Source organism: Danio aesculapii, chromosome 8, assembly GCF_903798145.1.
Source record: "Danio aesculapii chromosome 8, fDanAes4.1, whole genome shotgun sequence".
In the NCBI taxonomy this organism is placed as follows: Eukaryota; Metazoa; Chordata; class Actinopteri; order Cypriniformes; family Danionidae; genus Danio; species Danio aesculapii.
In genome coordinates, this window is record NC_079442.1 from 3,804,786 (window position 1) to 3,827,138 (window position 22,353).

Here is a 22,353-nt window from a genome sequence, read left to right on the forward strand (position 1 = left end):
TATTCAGGCATATGTTTTACGAAGTGGATGTCCTTCCAGCTGCAACCCAGTACTGGGAAACACCCATACACTCTCACATTCACACACGCACACACTCATACATTCATTCATTCATTTTCTTTTCAGCTTAATCCCTTATTTATCTAGGGTCGTCACATCGGAATGAACTGCCAACTATTCCAACATATGTTTTACGCAGCAGATGCCCTTCCAGCTGCAACGCAGTACTGAGAAACACCCATGCATTCTCTCATTTTCAAACACACACTCATACATTCATTCATTTTCTTTTCGGCTAAGTCCCTTATTTATCAAGAGTCGCCACAGCGGAATGAACCGACAACTATTCCGACATATGTTCCTTTCTAGCTGCAACTCAGTACTGAGAAACACCCATACACTCTCACGTTCACACACACACACACACACACTCATACATTCATTCATTCATTTTCTTTTCGGCTTAATCCCTTATTTATCAAGGGTTGCCACGGCGGAATGAACCGACAACTATTTCGGCATGTTCCTTCCAGCCGCAACCCAGTACTGGGAAACACCCATGCCTTCACTCATTTTCAAACACACACTCATACATTCATTCATTTTCTTTTCGGCTAAGTCCCTTATTTTTCAATAGTCGCCACAGCGGAATGAACCGACAACTATTCTGGCATATGTTCCCTTCTAGCCGCAACTCAGTACTGGGAAACACCCATAAACTCTCACGTTCACACACACACACACGCACACACACACACACACACACACACACACACACACACTCATACATTCATTCATTAATTTTCTTTTCGACTTAGTCCCTTATTTATCAAGGGTTGCCACAGCGGAATGAACCGACAACTATTCCGGCATATGTTCCCTTCCAGCCGCAACCCAGTACTGAGAAACACCCATACACACTCACATTCACACACACATACACACGAAGCAGTAACCTTCTTGCTGTGAGGTGACAGTGCTAACCACTGAGCCACCATGCCCCCATAGAATGATCAGTGAAATTGAAGCCACTGAATATCATAGCATGTCTGTGGTGTTTATTACAGACGTGTTTGTTTTGTGATGTAGGAAAGCCTAAAGGAGCCATGATAACTCACGGCAACATCGCCTCCAACACCTCGTCGGTCATCAAGATCCTGGAGGTGAGTTCAGAGAGCTCTCGAATCTGCTTTCTTTGCCTTATCCTGACATTTGGCCTTCTAATCCTCATCTCTTTCATCTTATCTTCTGTCCTGTTCCTCTTCCTTCTGTTTCTTCTCTTAATAGAGCCCTTGTGTTTCCCATGAGACCTCTTTCTCTTTCTAGTCCAGGCTCTTTGTTGCTCTTTAATGCAGGTTGTGTGGTAAAACAACCACAAAATTGTTCTCTTGGTGAACAAAAATGAATGTCAATGGTAACACTTTACAGTAAGGTTGTATTAGTTAATGCGTTTACTAACATGAACAAACAATAAACAATACATTGATTACAGTATCTGTTCATGTTCGTTAACAAAAATACAGTTGTTCATTGTTAGTTCATGGTGCGTTCGCCAGTGGTGCAGTCCTTGCTATACGCACGTATACTCAGTATGCTTACTTTTTTCCACGAGCTGTTTGGGTATTACCACTTCTGAGGATCAATAATTGCATGTTCCCTCAGTATACTCACTTATTTTTCTGATTAAACTTCCCTAATTTTAGTGTATTATTTTAAATTCTTACTTAAAATTGTATATGTGTGTAAATGTATATTCATTTTTCTTTGTTTACCTCAAAAGGATCTGTTACTGATCCGCCTTAAAATGAAAATCCTAAAATCGCCCCTGTAAAACAGTGATTCACATTTGTCTTAATCATGCCTAACGCTACAGGGAACGACACTATATATATATATATATATATATATATATATATATATATATATATATATATATATATATATATATATATATATATATATATATATATATATATATATATGTATATATGTATGTATGTATATGTATATGTATATATATATATATATATATATATATATATATATATATATATATATATATATGTATATGTATATATATATATATATATATATATATATATATATATATATATATATATATATATATATATATATATATATAACACTAAAAACGATGAGGCAAAGACTACTCATAAATCGCACAACAGTATGAGATTTAAAAGGGTAACTACTAGTATATAATAGCGACAACAGAAGACAGACTCCTAATAGCTTGGTTTAAAACAAGCATGCACGGATGTGACAATCAAAAATAATGGCTGATTGATGTTTAAAGGAACCTATTACATGTAAAGTAATAAGCCAGTAAAGAAAGTAAGTTAAAAAGCTGTCTTTCCATGTATGCACAGGCCCTATTGAGTTAACTTAAATGAAAGTTAACTAAATTGTTGTAACTATCTTGATTGACTCTTTATTTCAGTATTAAAATGATTAGATAAGCTACATACTGTATACATACAGCCAATCACCGAGGCTGCTGAGGGGGGCACTATTAGCTAAACATAAATCATTAAATAGGATAAGACTATTAGCATCTCCCTTAAAAACGAACAAATTTGTTAATTTTTTTTGCTTTTTAATTGGGTAGTTTTCCCAAAAAATGAAAACTGTCATCATTTACTCGACCTTTACTTGTTCCAAACCGGTTTGTCTTTTTTTCCTCCTGTTGAACACGAAAGATGTTTTGAAGAAAGCTGGAAACCTGTAACCATTGACTTACATTGACACCATTGACAAAGTATTTATTTTTCCTTTCATTGTGGGAGTTAATATTTACAGGTAACTGATGTAAATAAAAACACCCCCCCCAAAAAAAAAAATAAATAAATAAATAAATAAAAAAAAAAAAAAAAAAAAAAAAAATATATATATATATAGCTAATAATTCAAAGAAACATTGGCTTTCGTCGTTTCTTTGTTTACTTTCATTTAAAATTTGGGTCGGGTGTAATAGTACACCACCTTTTCTTTAGGACTACACCACTGGCGTTCGCTAATGTTAACAAGCATGGATTTGGATGTTAATAATGCATTAGTAAATGTTGAATCGTGATTAATAAATTCTGTACAAGCATTGTTCATTATTAGTTTATGCTAGTAAATATATTAACTAATAAAATCTTATTGTAAGGTGTGACCATGTTAACAGTACTACGCATAGGAAAATGTTTAATTAATAACCTGAAAAATGTCTCAATACAAATCTATTAATTTAATGTAATAACATTTCACAAGTTTAAGCGGACTGAACATAAAACAGTTAAGTTGTTCTAGAATTGGGTTGTTTTAATTCAATGTAAATAAGTAGCTTGAACAAGCAGCAAAATACATTTTTGAGTGTATTAGTTTGGCTAAAAACAGTGTTGTTTTTAATCCTGTTTATTTCTTTCACACACACACACACACACACACACACACACACACACACACACTCACAGGGTTTCTTCGTGATCCGTCAAGAGGATGTGTCCATCTCTTATCTGCCGCTCGCTCACATGTTTGAGCGCATGATCCAGGTAAACTTGACTCTTTTAATATCTATTAATCCAGTCTGATTCATCCAGGGGCGTAGCAACCGGGGGGGGGACGGGGGGATCCGTCCCCCTCACTTTTAGAGACAGACCATTTAGAAACAGGTGATTAATAATTATATGAACATATGATCTCATACAGCTGAACCCCCCCCTCTTTTAAAATGTCCGCTACGCCCCTGGATTCATCATTATTATCACAGTCTAGGTTTACGTAACTGAATTCATTTGTACATGTGCTTTTTTTTAACATTAACAATGTAAAAAGTAACATTAACGAAAATGAATATGTTTAATATTACAAGTCTACATTTCCAATTCAAAATTAGTTCACCAAAGCTACATTATGTTCAGTGGTGCAGTCCTTGCTATACGCACGTATACTCATTATGCTTACTTTTTTCCACTAGCTGTTTGGGTATTACCACTTCTGAGGATCAATAATGGCGTATAACCTCGGCATACACTCGTTTTTCTGATTAAACTTCCCTAGTTTCTGTGTATTCACATCCCCTTTAACTGTATACCAAATGTTTTTTTAGCTTGCATCTTAATTTGTTGAAATGGGTCCCCAGAAAATTTCGTGGGAGTTTTTCAAAGACCATGACAAGTCAACTAAATGATTTCTTGCACTATTAGCTAAACACAAATCATTAAATAGAATTAGACTATTAGCATCTACCTTTAAAACAAATTTGTTGACAACATTGACATAATATTTGTTTTTCCTTTCGTGGAAGTTAATAATTACAGGTAACTGATGTAAAAAAATAAAAATAATAATAAAATTATATATATATATATATATATATATATATATATATATATATATATATATATATATATATATATATATATATATATATACATATATATGTGTATATATGTGTATATATATATATGTATATGTGTATACACATATATACATACATATTCATATTTATATATATATACATATACATATATATATATATATATATATGTATGTGTATATATATATATATATATGTGTATATATATGTATGTGTATATATGTATGTATATATATATATATATATATATATATATATATATATATATATATATATATATATATACGTATTTATATATATACGTATTTATATATATACATATTTATATATATATATATATATATATATATATATATATATATATATATATATATATATATATATATATATATATATACATGTGTATATATATATATATATATATATATACATGTGTATATATATATATATATGTATGTTTATATATGTATGTATATATACATGTATATATATATATATATATATATATATATATATATATATATATATATATATATATATATATATATAATGAATTAAAAAAACATTGACTTTCGTAGTTTCTTTGCCTACTTTCATTTAAAATTTGGGTCGGGTGTAATAGTACACCACTTTTTTTTTAGGACTACACCACTGATTATATTACAAATATAATACAAATATTATGGGTCATTCAGAGATTGAGATCACAATCTTTTAATGATTAATTGTGCAGCTTCACACTGAAACAAACAGATATAGAAAACACCTTTAACTAATAGCCTAAGAAAGCATTTAGGTCCCACCACAACTTTTACCGTCATCAGCCAAAATGCTTTCATATACGTGATTTGAATGAGGCGGGAGGCGATCTCTCTGCAATTGTTATAAATGTTGGATTAACCTACAAGTTCAAAACAGTTATTAATCCGTGGGTCACCTGCGTTCTGAACGGTGGGTTGTGAATCATGGATCAACCCTGATCCATTACACCCCTACTATACTGTATCTCTTTCTCTCTCCTTCGGGAATTCAAGTTATCTTGATGTTTTGTCAATGTTTGGACAATGTTTTCCTCCTCTCTCCCTCAGGTGTCAATGTTTTGTCATGGGGCGAGGGTCGGTTTTTACCAGGGTGATATTTCTCTGTTGATGGATGACATAAAGACCCTGAAGCCCACTTTTTTCCCTGTGGTCCCTCGATTACTCAACCGCATCTACGACAAGGTCTGTACTACACATCAGCGTTTGAAGGATTGAGTCTCTGTGTTAAAGTGATGGATGTCGTGAATGTGTGTGTAGATTCTGGGCTCGGTTACGTCTCCGCTGAAAAGAGTCATCCTTCATTATGCTGTCAGGAGGAAACAGGCAGAACTGAGCAGTGGCGTCGTGAGGAACAACAGCCTGTGGGACAGACTCATCTTCAATAAGATACAGGTAGAAGACTCGTGAGGTGTTTTTGGAAAAAAATAAAGATATAAACAGTTGAAGTCAAAATTATTAGCTCCCCTGCGATTTCCCAAATGATGATTAACAGAGCCAGGACTTTTTCACAGTATATCCTGTAATATTTTTTCTTGTGGAGAAAGTCTGATCTGTTTTATTTTGGCTAGAATAAAAGCAGGGTTAGATTTTTGTATTACCATTTTAAGGTCAATATTATTAAAGCTCTTAAGCAATATTTTTTATTTGATTGTCTGCAGAACAAACCACTGTTATACAATGACTTGCCTATTTCAGCACAGGAAGTGCTCATTTGTGATAATGCTACCTTAATAATAAAGCAACTTTTAAAGTGGTAATTCATTTTTACTTTTTAAAATTATTTAATTTATTATTAAAATATTGTATTCTTTTTTATTTTTATATATTATTTTTTAGATTATTTTATTATTAAAATAATGTATTATTGTGTATATATATATATATATATATATATATATATATATATATATATATATATATATATATATATATATATATATATGAACGAATGAATGAATGAATAAATGAAAAATAAAAAAATTCAATATTTAAACAATAAAATAATCGAAAAAATTATGTATGTATATATATATATATATATATATATATATATATATATATATATATATATATATATATATATATATATATATATATATACCCATATATATATATACATATACCCATATCTGGGAAACATCCATACACACTCACTCATACACTACTGCATATCTTTGGACTGTGGGGGAAACCGGAGCACCCGGAAGAAACCCACGCGATTGCAGGGAGAACATGCAAACTCCACACAGAAACGCCAACTGACAAATTATAGACTTTTTACTCATTTTTATTAATTTTATTTTTAAAATATATATTTTTTTTATTATTTATTTTTATATGTTTTTAATTAATTGTTTTATTAAAATATTTAATCAATTTAATTAATTGTTTTATTTATCATTTTTTATTTTCATTTATATATATATATATATATATATATATATATATATGTGTGTATATATATATATATATATATATATATATATATATATATATATATATATATATATATATATATATATACATATATATATATATATATATATATATATATATATATATATATATATATATATATATATATATATATATGTATAATTTTTTGATTATTTTATAATTAAATTTTTTTATAAATAAAACTTTTTATTCATTTTTATTTATTTTATTTTTAAAATAATGTGTTATTTTATTTAATATATATATATATAATATATTTATTTATATATATTTTTATATATGTTTTTTATCCATTTTTTTATTTTGTATTATTTTATTTATTATTTATTTTTATATATTATTTATTTTTATTTTTAATTAATTATTTTTAATTAATATTTTTTAAATTACTTATTTAATTATTTACTCATTAATTTTTGTTGAGAGAGAAGAATGTTTCTACAGGTGGTTTGTCAAGCCCACTCACCGCACACTTTATAAATGCATGGTGTTTTTATTTATTTATTTTTATTTTTTATACGAACGCATCTGGTGCAAATGTGCAAAACTGGTGCAGCATCAGTTAATGTGTCAGGGAGATGTCAGAGTGTGTTTTCTACAGGTATTTTTTTTTTTCATTCCCAAATAACGTTTAACAGAGCAAGGACTTTTTCACAGTAATTCCTATAATACTTTTTCTTCTGGATGAAGTCTTATTTGTTTTATTTCGGCTAGAGTAAAAGCAATTTTAAATTTTTTTTAAACCATTTAGGGTCGATATTATTAGCCCACTTAAGCAATATTTGTTTTTGATTGTCTACTGAACAAACCACTGTTATACAATGACTTGCCTACTTTTTTATTATTCATTATAGGCTAGTCTAGGTGGAAATCTGCGCTTCATCCTCACCGCATCTGCACCAATCTCTCCTGCTGTGCTGTCCTTCCTCAGAGCCACCCTGGGCTGTCTGGTCAGAGTCTTTACATTTGCATTACATTTAGTCATTTAGCAGATGCTTTTGGTCAAAGCAACTTACAATTGAGAAGGCATTCAGTGATTCAACACAAAGAGGCAATACACTCAGGAGGTGCTCATCATACACAGTTAGTGATTAGAGAATTACATGCTAGATTAGGGGATTTATTTATTTATATTTTGTTTTCATTTATTTGTTTATTTTATTATTAGAATATTGTATTATTTTTATTTAATTATGTATTATTAAATTATTTTATTATTAAAATATTTTATTATTTTATTTTTATTTATTTTGTATTTATTAATTTTATTTTATCCTTAAAATATTTGAAAACTTTATTATTTATTTTTATATGTTAGATTTTCATTTATTTTATTTTTATTTTATTATTACATTTTTCATTTATTAATTCATTATTAATATTTAATTTTTACATTTATTATTTTATAATAAAAACATTTCATTACTTTATTTATTATTTATTTTTATATATTAAATTTATTTAAAAAAAATTATAATTTATTTTTGTTTATTTTATTACTTTGTTATTAAAATATTTTATTATTATTATTATTTATTTTATATTTAATTAATTTATTTTATTATTATTTTATTTATTATTTATTCATAATTTTTTAGCTTTTTCTTTTATTATTAAAATATTCAATTTATTAATTATCTATGAATATTTTTATTTTTAAATTTTATTATTGAATTATTTATTTATTTTATTCTTAAAATATTTACTTTATTATTTATTTATTTATCATTTATTTTATTTTATTATTAAAATATTTAATTAATTAAATAATTATGAATATTACATTTTTTATTTTATTATTTAGTTATTTATTTATTTTATTCTTAAAATACTTAGTTTTTCATTTATTTATTTATCATTTATTTTATTTTATTATTAAAATATTCAATTTATTAATTAATTATGAATATTTATTTTTTGTTTTTTATTTTATTATATTATTATAAAACATTTTATTGCTTCATTTATTATTTATTTTTTATATATTAAATTTATATTGTTTTTAAATTATTTTAATTATTATTTATTTGCTTACTTTGTTATTAAAATATTTTATTATTAGTTGTTTAATATTTTTTGAGAGAGATGAGTATTTCTACAAGTGGTTTGTCAAGCCCACTCACCTGTGTGAAGCACACTTCATAAATGGTGTTTTTTTGTAAGAAAGTGTATGGTGCAAACATGCAAAACCTGGTGCAGTGTCAGTTAAGTGTCAGCGAGATGAGAGAGAGTTTTCTGTGTGAGGCACACACTATCTTTTAACATTGGTTGTAACAGTGCATTAACATATTTAACACAAAAAACATGTTGACTAATGGATTTGTTAATGTTGTTTTTAAATAGATCATTTAAGAAATGTTCTGGTAAATCTGTGATGCTTTCTCCAGTTGTGTTGACAGAGTTTAATGAATATGCTTTCAGATTTTTGAGGGTTATGGGCAGACGGAGTGCACAGCTGGATGTACCTTCTCTATGCCTGGTGACTGGAGTGCAGGTTTGTGTTCATGGATCCACATACAGTTGAGTTCAAAATCATTAGAACAAACTTATTTTATTTATTTATTAATATTTCCAAAATGATGTTTAACAGAGCAAGAAAATTTTCACAGTATTTCCTATAATATTTTTTCTTCTGGAGGAAGTCTTTTTTGTTTTATTTCGGCTAGAATAAAAGCAGTTCTTATTTTTAATAAAATCATTTTAAGGTCAATATTATTAGCCCCCTTAAGCTATATTTTTTTCAGTTGTCTACAGGACAAACCATCGTTATACAATGATTTACCCAAGTACCCTAACTTGCCTAGATAATAAATGAATCCTATGTTTCAGGTCATGTTGGTGCTCCATTACCCTGCGCTATGGTGAAGCTCACTGATATTCCTGACATGAACTACTACGCCAAGAATGGAGAAGGAGAGGTCAGTATTTGAACAGTGTTTCTGCGAGTTTGTGTGTGTGTATATATATATATATTATTATTATTATTATTATTATTATTATTATTATTATTATTATTATTATTTGTTTGTTTGTTTTTGAACAGTTCAGATGCAAAACCCTCTAAATCCATCAGATCAGATCCTCTGTTTTTGTAACTGAGCATTTTCTATCAGGCTTCTATAATTAGGCTCTGAAGTTTCATTTTATATGTAATGATAAAGTTATTATCCAGTAAATAAAATAACATTATTTCATAAATGTCACTTTAGACAATTCTTTGGTTATTTTAACAAGTTAGATTTTATTTTGCATCAAAACCAGCTAAATCCACCTCTGCTTTTGTTGCAAAAACCTCTAAATCCCCCTAATGGGACAAGACAGTGTAATTAGCTGAAAAATAACTAAAGATGCAATTAGAAATTATTTTTCCAAACATAAAACACCTACTTTCGTCTCTTGTTTATCCTCATAGCATCCATGATGGAGAAAAGAAAGGCGTCTTAACTCTGTCTCTCGTGAAACGGTGTTACAGTTTAATGTATAGTAAATCGGACTCATTTAAAGTTGCATCGCTGCGCAAAAGCACCTTATGAATGCATGCTGCACTTCCGAGTTTTGAGGTAAGGGACGTTTTCATTTGCCATTCACTGACAGTCGGACAGGCTCATCCAGTTCATCAAACTCCGTCTTCTAAAATCGAAATCGGAAGCGGAATAAAACGCTCTCCTCATAAAAGCCGGCTTATCAGCGCACTGCTACATTGACAACATATGATCCGATTCGCGCCTTCTGATTGGTTCTCAGGATATAGCGGCTTTTGCTGCCAAAGGCAAGTGGCGTTTAGCGGCTTTTGCCAACAAACTGTTATTTCTGAATGCGCTGACGCTGGGATTTAGAGGATTTGAAGCAAATCTATTTGTTGACGTGCCTAAACAATTCACTCAATGCCATTATCTCATTTTTGGCGGAAATGGCGGCTTTAGCGGCTTTTGCATCTGAGCTCTTTTTATTTTAATTATTAAACCCCCTGGTGAGCGTGAGAAGTCTGTTCAGTTTTAATAACTCTTCCCAAACCATTTTCCTTCTAAATTAAAGGCCTACTTTACTACATCCAATCAGCTTGCAGTTGAAAAACAAGCCACGCCCACTGTTTTCTCATTTAATTTCCTGTTTATTTAGGAACTGCATCACAATACGTCGCCACTTTCGATTCATGCAGACTTTAAATGAGTAGATTTTCTTGTATCGTTGAAGACTTTGTGTGTGTGTGTGTGTGTGTCAGATCTGCATCAGGGGTCACAGTGTGTTTCGGGGGTATCTGAAGGACGAGGAGAGGACGGCAGAAGCTCTGGACACTGACGGATGGCTTCACACTGGAGACGTGGGACAATGGCTGCCTGTGAGACTTTATAACACTACGACATTCACAACACTGACATTCTGAAATGTAATGCACAATCAAGCAAATCCTCAACTTTTCGTTAACAGCTTGCATTTTTGCCTTATTTTTGTACATCTTAACAAATGTTAACCGGAGAGTCCGAAAAACATAACCAGAATGCATAAACATTAGGGCTGAACTATATATGGTTTCAGCATCTATACCACAATCTATACCACACTGCATTTCGTTGCCTTGTACTTGTACATGTGTAATGACAATAAAGTTGAATCTAATCTAATCTAATCTAATCTAATCTAATCTAATCTATATCTGCAATAGCCACATCCCTGAATTAGATTATTTAGTAAAGATATTATTATTTTTTTAATTATTTATACAATGATTCCCATGTTATTTTACATTTGATTGTTCAATTTCTGTACTTGAAGACTGTTAGACTCTTCAGAAAACCATAAAGCGCTGTTTGTTTGTGTTTGCTTGTAATTTATTATAATTTATACAGATGCACTACATGCGAAAAGAATAGATCCTCCTAGTTGAAAGTATTATGTGCTGTCAACATGGCAAAGATAAAATAAATCAGTTATTGGAAATGAGTTTTTAAGTAAAGTTTCATAAACTAATTTTGAGAGGAGCATGTGATTTGATTGAGCACGTCTGGCCACTCATCTGTAATCAGTAATAATCCAATCAGAGTGATCCTAGTTTACTATAAATTGATCATTTTCTCCCTACTGCTCTATCTTCGTTTGGAAGAATCCCCCCTTCCACCCCATCTCCCCCTTTTCCTCCCTTTTCTAAAGGGGGAGCTCTCAAGACCTACCTGATCTCGGATCTCCTGATATGCTTATCGACCGGGCGGGAGCCCTGGGCTCAAATATCTCCGAGCTCAGGGTTCTCTCCTAGGACAGCATACCAAACCTGCTTTATACGCCAAGCATATCTAAGTGGGAACTCTTGAAATCTATTATGTTTAGAAATGTGTTGAAGAAATCTTCTCTCCGATAAACAGAAATTGGGGAAAAAAATAAACAGAATAATTCTGACTTTAACAGTATATGGAAAATGTGTATAGAAAACATTAAAATTCCAACTTTAAATAAAATCTTCAGTCAATCAAATAACTTCATTAATATAACATCGACCCACAGAAGGTTAAAAAGCACAAACATAATATTCATTCATTTTCTTTTCGGCTTAGTCCCTTTATTAATCTGGGGTCGCCACAGCGGAATGAACCGCCAACTTATCCAGCACATGTTTTACGCAGCGGATGCCCTTCCTGCCACAACCCATACACACTTATTCGCACACACACATACACTATGGACAATTTAGCCTACCCAATTCACCTATACCTCATGTCTTTGGACTTTGGGGGAAACCGGAGCACCCGGACGAAACCCATACGAACGCAGGGAGAACATGCAAACTCCACACAGAAACACCAACTGACCCAGCCAAGACTTGAACCATAGACCTTCTTGCTGTGAGGTCACAAACATAATATGTCATTACATCTTTTAATGGACATGTTTTAATGTAGGACGATTCTGTTTCTTTAGCTAAGCATAATTATATGCATTTCTGTCATAAATAAAAACATCGTTACGTTACCTTATAAATCATGATTATTGGTGTTGTTCACACTTCAAAACAAACTAAAAACAAATTCAGAATCTCACAATATATTGATCTTATTCTTCAAAACTCTTGTGTTTTGTTCAAGTTACATTGCATCTACATGCTGACTAATTCTCATTAGATTATAAGTAGACTGGTAGGGTTGGGGTTAGTGTCAGCTGATATGCACTTGCAGAGCTTCTTCTAGTCAGTTAAATGTCTGTTCAGCAGCAGTATCAGCAGATATTAAGCAGGCAGTCGACTAATACTCAAATAGACCATCAAAATAAAGTGTTACCGGACTTTCTTTACTCTTTCTGGTCTGTTTGTATGTGTATATATTTCTTTTGTAAGAGTAATCCTTTAGCTGTAACACTCGTGTGAACGTTCGCTCTTCCAGAATGGCACTTTGCGCATTGTGGACAGAAAGAAGCACATCTTCAAGCTGTCCCAGGGAGAGTACATCGCTCCAGAGAAGCTGGAGAACGTCTACAGCCGATGTGTTCCTGTCCTGCAGGTCTTTGTGCATGGAGACAGTCTACAGGTACCAAACGCACATTTCACCTTATTCTAGTGTTTTTACTGCAGTGTGCAGTTTTGGATATGCGCCTACAAAACGGTTGATGGAAACGCCAGGATGTGTATACAATTTTAAAATGCTCATAAGAAAACGTATGCATAGGTCAGTAGGATATATTCGATAAGAAAAGATGAGAATAAACTATGATGGAAACACTTTTACTGAACAAATTTCAGTACGCGCATTAAGTGTGGTTTATTTATAAACTAATTTCGAGAGGATCACGTGCTTATGATCAGAGATGTATAAAGTACTAGAGACCCAGACTTAAGTAAAAGTACAAGTACTCTATGAAAAAGTGACTTGAGTAGAAGTAAAAGTGCTCTTTAAGCACCATACTTAAGTGGAAGTACTAAAGTATTCAACATTTTTTGTACTTAAGTATTGCAAGTAGTTTATTTCAAAATGTACTACTCAAGTACTGAAAGTAAAAGTACAAGTATAGTGTAATGTAGTTATTAAGGAATGCAGTCAAAAGACATCATATTGTTTTGTTTATTTTAAATCTCTTTTTTGGGGGCACATCATTAAGCTGAACGAAAAGAAACATGACTTACAATACTGTTTTTCTCTCACGCTTGAACCACAGATCTGACCGATTATAACAGCTTTAACACACACCTTTCAAAGTTGTGTGTCACAAAAACAGTCCATAATCCAATCAAAACGCTATTGAAACCCATTTTCGGAGCACAATTTACTGGTTGTAAACGCTGTAAACGAACGTTTTAATTCACTTGATTTTGATTTTATTGTAAAAAAAAAAAGAAAACGTGTATATTACTGTGTTAAATGAAAATCTGAAATATTTTATGGCTTATGGCTATGATTTAGTATTCAAAAATGTTTCATTTTGATTATGTTTTAATTAAATTGGTCTTAAACTTCATATTTTTATCGTATATTTATTCATTCTGGTACTTTTACCATAAACCAACATCTCAACCATTTGGTAGAAGCTGATATTTTAGAAATTATGGGATGTGTTGGGGGAAAATGTATTGATTGTGTTAACTAGCGACATTAGGAGTTAAGAAATGCAATAAATAAAAAAATTCTATTGGTTTTTTTCTTGGTGTGACAGTTAAATGGTTACTTGTAATAAAATTGTGTCCTTTAATACAGCAGTAAGATATATGAACTGTACCCTTAATTTGACCCGCTCAAAGAAAACACTCTTTCTGAATGTATCAAACAAAACTCATACACAGAAGACTCATTTCCCCCGGGTCCCCCCGTTTCCTCCCACCGTCCAAAAACATAAACTATAGCCAATCGACTAAACCAAATTATCATCGAAAACAACACTAGTTTACACTTCTCATACGGCGACAAGCAGGGGAGTTCTCGAGACCTACCTGAGCTCGAACTCCGCTCTCGCCCTTCTAACAGGAGGGAGCCCCGGGCTCGAGGTTATTACGAGCTCAGGGCTCTCTCCCGGGACAGCATGCCAAATACGCTTTATTGATTATCAGCTAAGTGTGAACTCTTGAAAAAGTCATGTGATTTCGTCAGCGCTAATAACATGCTCACGGCGACCCGAGTTCGATTCCCGTCTCGAGGTCCTTTGCTGATCCTTCCCCTCTCTCTTCTCCCAATGCTTTCCTGTCTGAAATCTCTACTATCATATCATAATAAAGGTGAAAACCCCTAAAATATTATTAAAAAGTCATGTGATTTTGTTATAAGAGATCATGTGATGATAAAAATGTGTGAATGGACAAACCAGCAGGCTGAGCACACTGTAAGACATCTGAAATGTTGTTTTGGTCATTCTAAAACGCCTCAATCATTTCACTATCAGTTTTATTTATGTTATTAGTTAACTTCAGAACTGTCTAGAGAATCTGTGCTCCGTGTCTTCAAACGCCTTCAGCACGCGTTCATTGCTTGTCGGCATTGTCTTCTGAGGCGCAAGTCATCTATTAAATAAGGAAAAGACTCACGCAGCTTCTCCTACTGGTGCAAATGCAGTTCTTATTGTGGATATTTGGTTCCAGTTAATCAGGAGGTGACGATGTTGTTCTGACTCCAGTCGTGCTTTGTCTTTGTGTTCAGTCTTTTCTGATAGGAGTAGTAGTTCCAGATCCAGAGGTGTTCGTCGACTGGGCCAAAGAACGAGGAATAGTCGGATCATATGAAGAGCTCTGTCAGAATCCTGTGAGCTTCACGTTAATATTTACATTGAATTATTTAGCAGATGCCTTTATCCAAAGTGACTTACGAGTGATTAAAGAAGTCATCAAAGAATTTTGGTTTGTTTTTCAAGTGTTTCCCAAATGATGTTAAGCAGATTCAGGAATTTTTCACAGTATTTCCTATAATATTTTTTCTTCTGGAGAAAGTCTTATTTGTTTTATTTCGGCTAGAATAAAAGCAGGTTTTAATTTTTAAATAATGATTTTAAGGTCAATATTATTAGCCCCCTTCAGCAATATTTATAACCACTGTTATACAATGACTTGCCTAATTAACCTAGTTAAGCCTTTAAATGCCACTTTAAGCTAAATACTAGTGTCTTAAAAAATATCCAGTCAATTATGTGCTGTCATCATGGCAAAGATAAAATAAATCAGGTATTAGAGATGAGTTATTGAACCTGAGGCCATCATTTCAATGTTTGGGATCACACCACAGCCCATATGTTTTAATAAAAGCAAGATAAATGTGATCGCCTTTGCTATGCTTTAGGCTAGACGATTAATATTGCTGAAACAGAAGGGAAAAATTCCTCCAACCTTTAAGCCGGAGTTTCCCAACCCTGTTCCTGAAGGCACACCAACAGTCCACATTTTCATTCTCTCCCTAATCAAACACACCTTAATCAACTCATCAGAACATTAGAAGAGACTCCAAAACCTGAAGTTAATGGGTCAGATGAGGGAGACATCCAATACATGAACTGTTGGTGTGCCTCCAGGAACAGGGTTAGGAAACACTGCTTTAAGCAATGGCTTCTGGAACTCCTACACCACCTGTCCTTAGAAAAAATACAATATACTGTAGGAGGCCGTACTGATATGTTTTATTCATCTGGCAACCTGCTTTAGATCAACGTCATTTTAGAAGAGTTGAACCTTTCCTTGTTATATTTCTAATTCATTTATTTATTTCTGTTGTATTGTCTTCCCTTATATATGTGAGTAAAATATGTAACACTTAATATTATTATTTATCTGTATTTTCTCTTGATATTATTGATCTATTTTTATAGAACTTAAATGTAAAGGTGTGCGACGGGTTTTGTTTGTTGTGTAAAGAAAAAAAAAGTGAAAAGCTATTTGTACTGTGTGTTTCATATCTAATATGTTCACTCAAAATACTTTTGGGAAAAACAGAAATTAATTATTAAAACTATTATGAATAGAAATTTAACATAAATTGGGGAAAAACATATAGAGGAGGGTTAATAATTCAATAACACGTTTTGTATACACTTTTAACTAAATAAAACTGCATCATAGACGTCTGCTATTATACTTTTTATTAATATGCATAAGCAGAGACGGCTTTGTTAGTCTTTTGGTTACTTTATATAATATAAATATAATTTAGGTGACACGGTGGCGCAGTAGGTAGTGCTGTCGCCTCACAGCAAGAAGGTCGCTGGTTCGAGCCTCGGCTGGGTCAGTTGGCATTACTGTGTGGAGTTTGCATGTTCTCCCTTCATTCGCATGGGTTTCCTCCGGGTGCTCCAGTTTCCCCCCCAGTCCAAAGACATGTGGTACAGGTGAATTGGGTATGCTAAATTGTCCGTAGTGTATGTGTGTGAATGAGTGTGTATGGATGTTTCCAAGAGATGGGTTGCAGCTGGAAGGGCATCCGCTGTGTAAAACATGTGCTGGATAAGTTGGTGGTTCATTCTGCTGTGGCGACCCCGGATTAATGAAGGGACTAAGCTGAAAAGAAAATGAATGAATGACTAATTTACAGACTCTAAATAACCTTCAAAGGCAGGTCAATCAAACCCTGTTAAACATGCTAAAAGGTTTTATATTTAGCGTGAGCTATACAGTAGCTTTAAAGTGAATGATATGCTTATAATCTTATTAAACTATTTCTTAATGTTGTTTGACTGGCAGGATGTGAAGAAAGCGGTTCTGGAGGACATGACGGCGGTGGGAAAAGAAGCAGGACTCAAATCATTCGAGCAGGTACAATTCATTTCATCTCATACCATACATGTACCATTAATATCCCAGCAGGCACAGGATGCCAGATTGACGTTCTACCGCAACATCATGGGACAGTGCATTTTGTTTGGAAATTAAAATCGGGTTGACGTCAGACCGATGTCAGCGTTGCATTTTGGTTACTTTCCAAGACAACCTAAAAACAACCAAATATCAACGTCTAATGATGTTACTGCTTGACGTTGTGTGGATGTTACCACTATGACGTTAATCAGATGTTGGATTTTGGTGGCCATAGCTGTCATAAATGTCAGTGTTTGATGTCAATATGACGATGGTTTAAGATGTTGGCTTGACGGAGGATTTTGGTCAATTTCTAACACAACCTAAAAACAACCAAATATCAACATTTAATGATGTTACAGCTTGATATTGTGTGGACGTTACCACTATGATGTCTATCAGACGTAGTATTTTGATTGCCATACTTGATGAATAAATGTCACTATGGACAATTTAGCCTACCCAATTCACCTATAGCGCATGTGTTTGAACTGTGGGGGAAACCGGAGCACCCAGAGGAAACCCACGCCAACACTGGGAGAACATGCACACTCCACACAGAAATGCCAACTGGCCCAGCCGAGGCTCAAACCAGCGACCTTCTTGCTGTGAGGCGACAGTGCTAACCACTGTGCCACCGCACCACCCTAATTATTATTTTTTTATTATTTAACCAGGAATGTCCCATTGAGATCCAATATCTCTTCTACCAGGAAGTCCTGCTCAAGACAGGCAGCATAGGACAGAGTTACTAAAAATACACAACACATAGACACACAGATAAATAACATAAACCATAATCAATTGTGAAAACATGTGCGCTGTCTTTAAAATATTGTTAAATATAGTGATAGATGGTATGGATTTCATATGTAGTATATCTTTAAGCTCATCCCATACACATGCATACATTAACGTCTTATGACATTGTGTATCTACTGGGATGATTCTTACCTCAGCTCTTTTTTTAATGTACAGTATAGAAATGCTTTCCTAGAAGAAGTCTGGCAAGTCAGTGTTTGACAAATCAAGCTTGCGGTTTGCATTTGTAGTAGTAGTAGTGTTGTAAATCTGTGGATGTGGGACTACTTTTTAAAGCGGAAGAATTTGGGCTCTGCATTGAAATGTAATTCCTGCAGGGGGCGCTGCTACAATTGCTTTTTTTATTTAGCAATTTTACATCAGTAGTTCATAAGATCTCTAAGCTGGTCTCGAAATTCCTGGACAACTACAATAAGTAGGTAGGTAGGTAGACAGATAAAATAATAAATAAATAAATAGATAAATAAATAAACAGATAGATATATAGACGGATAGATGGAATTGATGGATGTATAAATAGATATATAAATTAATACATTAATAGATAAATAAACAAACAAATAAATAAATAGATAAACAAACAAATAGATAGATAGATAGATAGATAGATAGATAGATAGATAGATAAAATAATAAATAAATAAACAAACAAACAAATAAATAAATAGATAAACAAACAAACAAATAAATAGATAAATAAATAAACAGATAGATATATAGACAGATAGATGGAATTGATGGATGTATAAATAGATAAATAAATAAATAAATAAATAGATAAACAAACAAATAGATAGATAGATAGATAGATAGATAGATAGATAGATAGATAGATAGATAGATAGATAGATAAACAAATAAATAAATAAACAAACAAATAGATACCTTAATAAATAGATAAATGAATAGATAAATAAACAGATAGATAAATAAATATATATATTTATTTTTTTACTTTATTTATTCAGTATTTATTTATTTGATGATTTATTTTATTTATACTCAATTATACTTCACACTCCTACAACAACTAAGAAACCTTGCTCTTTAAACAAAATTGATAATTGATTAAAAACTGTAACGTCAATATAAGATCAGATTAACCGTCATGTACGTTTGTTTACATGATCAGCTTATCATCAACTGAATTTGATGCAGACATTTTGAATATGACTGTTTTCAAAACTATTATTCTGAAAGGTGGAAATGAACAACTGAAAAACTCTCACTCTTAAGAGCTGAATGTGTTTTGTGTGTGTTTTGTGTGTGTGTGTGTTTGTCAGGTGAAGGATTTACATTTGCACCCTGAACTGTTCAGTGTGTCCAACGGCCTGCTGACGCCCACCCTGAAGACCAAACGTGTGGAGATCAGACGCTTATTCACTGAGCAGATCACACAGATGTACAGTAAATCATCCGTATAGAGGACACACACACACACACACACACACATCTCAACTAACTCACAAAACTCTTCATAATTTATGATGAATCAGCATATTTGTGCATTTTAGCCCATTTTAGATGTACTGTACACAAACACACACACGCAAACACATATATGCGTTTTCATGCATACGCGCGCACACACACACACACACACACACACACACACACACACACACACACGCACGCACACTCAAAGACATGCGCACATACACAGACAGATAAGCACACATGCAAACATAAACATACATGCACGCGCACACACACAAAACCAAATAGACACACACAATCTATCTGAATTCCTAGTTGATGATCAATGCTAAGGGAACAGGCGCTCATACTGTACTGAATAGCAGTCAGTGTTGTAGATCAACTGACTGTGTGTGTTTTACTACTGTAATGTGGGACTAATCGCAGCTGATAGAGATCTACTGTATTTTATTGACAGAAGAATAAAGATGATGCCTTATTAGCTGTTGCCGTGTGTTCTTTATTTAATCCCGGTCAAAGAGCAATCTCCGCTCATACCGTGAGCTATTGACAATGTCTGCTTTACTGGTGAAAACAGTCGAGTTCTGGAATAAAAAAAATAAAATAAAAATTTTTGGTCCCACTTTATATTAATTTGCCTTAATTACTAAGTACTTACCCTTAAAGTCAGCGTAAACCAGTAGTTCATTTTCTTTCAGCTTAGTCCTTGATTATCAGGGGTCGCCACAGCGGAATGAACCACTAACTATTCCGGCAGACCTATTAGAACCCGCATGGTTCCAAGATTCTGACTGAAATTAGTCAAGTTTGGTGAAGGAAAAATCATGGTTTGGGGTTCCATTCAGTATGGGGGCGTGCGAGAGATCTGCATAGTGGACGGCAACATCAACAGCCTGAGGTATCAAGACATTTGCTGCCCATTACATTACAAACCACAGAAGAGGGCAAATTCTTCAGCAGGATAGCGCACCTTCTCATACTTCAGCCTCCACATCAAAGATCCTGAAAGCAAAGAAGGTCAAGGTGCTCCAGGATTGGCCAGCCCAGTCACCAGACATGGACATTATTGAGCATGTCTGGGGTAAGAAGAAGGAGGAGGCATTGAAGATGAATCCAAAGACTCTTGATGAACTCTGGGAGTCCTGCAAGAACACTTTCTTTGCCATTCCAGATGACTTTATTAATCAGTGATTTGAGTCATTGCAGAGATGTATGGATGCAGTCCTCCAAGCTCATGATGGAGTCAGACACAATATTCATTCTGTTTCCTAACTGTCCTAATAAAAGAATTAAAAATCAACACATGATCATATTTTATTGTGGTCAAATAAGCATAATTTAGAGGCCTTTACCTTTCATATAAGCCACTTCTGATACCAAATGATCAACTAGAAATGATTTGTTGTTCCTAAAACTTGGATAGGCAACAAGAGGTAGTATATATATATATATATATATATATATATAGCGGTTTCATGTGTTGTCAAGTATCAAAATCAATCAAGTAAAAAAAATTAATAAATAGAAAACAAAAAATATATATGTCTATGTCCAGATTCTGTCTGGCCCTGGTCATCTGTAATCACTTCAACTTATCTAAACAGTATGGGTTAGACAAACAGTAGATGTCCACAAAACAATTTATTATAAGAATATCCAACTAAACAACAACAAACATCACGAAAAAAACAACACTCCAGTTTGAGAAAACACATGTTCTGTTAAAAAAAACTAAACTAAGCACAACACAAGGCTGTAGTCCAGAAAACAGCTTCAGCTTACTTCAGTAGACACACGTTCACCTCTGCTCAACGCAAAGCAGGAATGTAAAAATGAGAGCTCTGAATTTGCATATTATTTCCTACATGTATTTATCCGTAATGAATTTTTAGCATTAACCTGAAACCAACGTTTACATTCTACCATTGGGAATTTAACCTGGGAATCGGGCGATCAACATCACCTACAGTCAAGGCACTTTTAACCATTGGGTTTATACACTCCAGTTTAAAACACAGTGTACTTCATTACATTACGATTGTCAGAAACTGATGATACTCCAGATAAGACTGAAATGAAATAATTGGCAAGTAGATTATGGCTGTAAGACTGTTGTTAAATAACTAAAATAACATCAAAATGTCCTTCATGATCACACACAAACACACAGGTCTGTTAGCAGAAACAAGTGTGAGTTTAAGATCTGCCACTAGAGGGAGACAGAGCATCACAAACGCACCAACATCATGTCTGTTCACTGACACACACACACACACACACACACTCTGTAACATAAGCTCAAGAAAACTGTCAATGTCAAAACAAATGATCAATATGAATATCAGTTATTGATATCAACATCAGTAATCAAATCAATTTCAGTTATCAATATCATCAATACCAGTTATCAATATCAGCTATTAATATCAATAGCAATTATCTATATCAGTTAATATCAATACTTGCTA

General features: G+C 32.8%; 1 protein-coding gene across 1 annotated transcript in view; it reads left to right on the top strand.

Annotated features, from left to right (window-relative positions):
* The window catches only part of acsl2 (acyl-CoA synthetase long chain family member 2), a 56,594-nt gene extending 36,228 nt beyond the window's left edge, over nucleotides 1-20,366 (top strand). Inside the window, exons 10-21 of the mRNA XM_056463028.1 lie at nucleotides 1,090-1,163; nucleotides 3,480-3,557; nucleotides 5,473-5,607; nucleotides 5,683-5,817; nucleotides 7,737-7,832; nucleotides 9,304-9,376; nucleotides 9,712-9,800; nucleotides 11,105-11,221; nucleotides 13,251-13,394; nucleotides 15,489-15,590; nucleotides 17,513-17,584; nucleotides 19,732-20,366. Of these exons, the coding sequence (XP_056319003.1) occupies nucleotides 1,090-1,163; nucleotides 3,480-3,557; nucleotides 5,473-5,607; nucleotides 5,683-5,817; nucleotides 7,737-7,832; nucleotides 9,304-9,376; nucleotides 9,712-9,800; nucleotides 11,105-11,221; nucleotides 13,251-13,394; nucleotides 15,489-15,590; nucleotides 17,513-17,584; nucleotides 19,732-19,872 (1,256 nt within the window). The 3' untranslated portion in view covers nucleotides 19,873-20,366. The remainder of the gene's footprint in view (nucleotides 1-1,089; nucleotides 1,164-3,479; nucleotides 3,558-5,472; nucleotides 5,608-5,682; nucleotides 5,818-7,736; nucleotides 7,833-9,303; nucleotides 9,377-9,711; nucleotides 9,801-11,104; nucleotides 11,222-13,250; nucleotides 13,395-15,488; nucleotides 15,591-17,512; nucleotides 17,585-19,731) is intronic.
* Nucleotides 20,367-22,353: the final 1,987 nt, after the last annotated feature.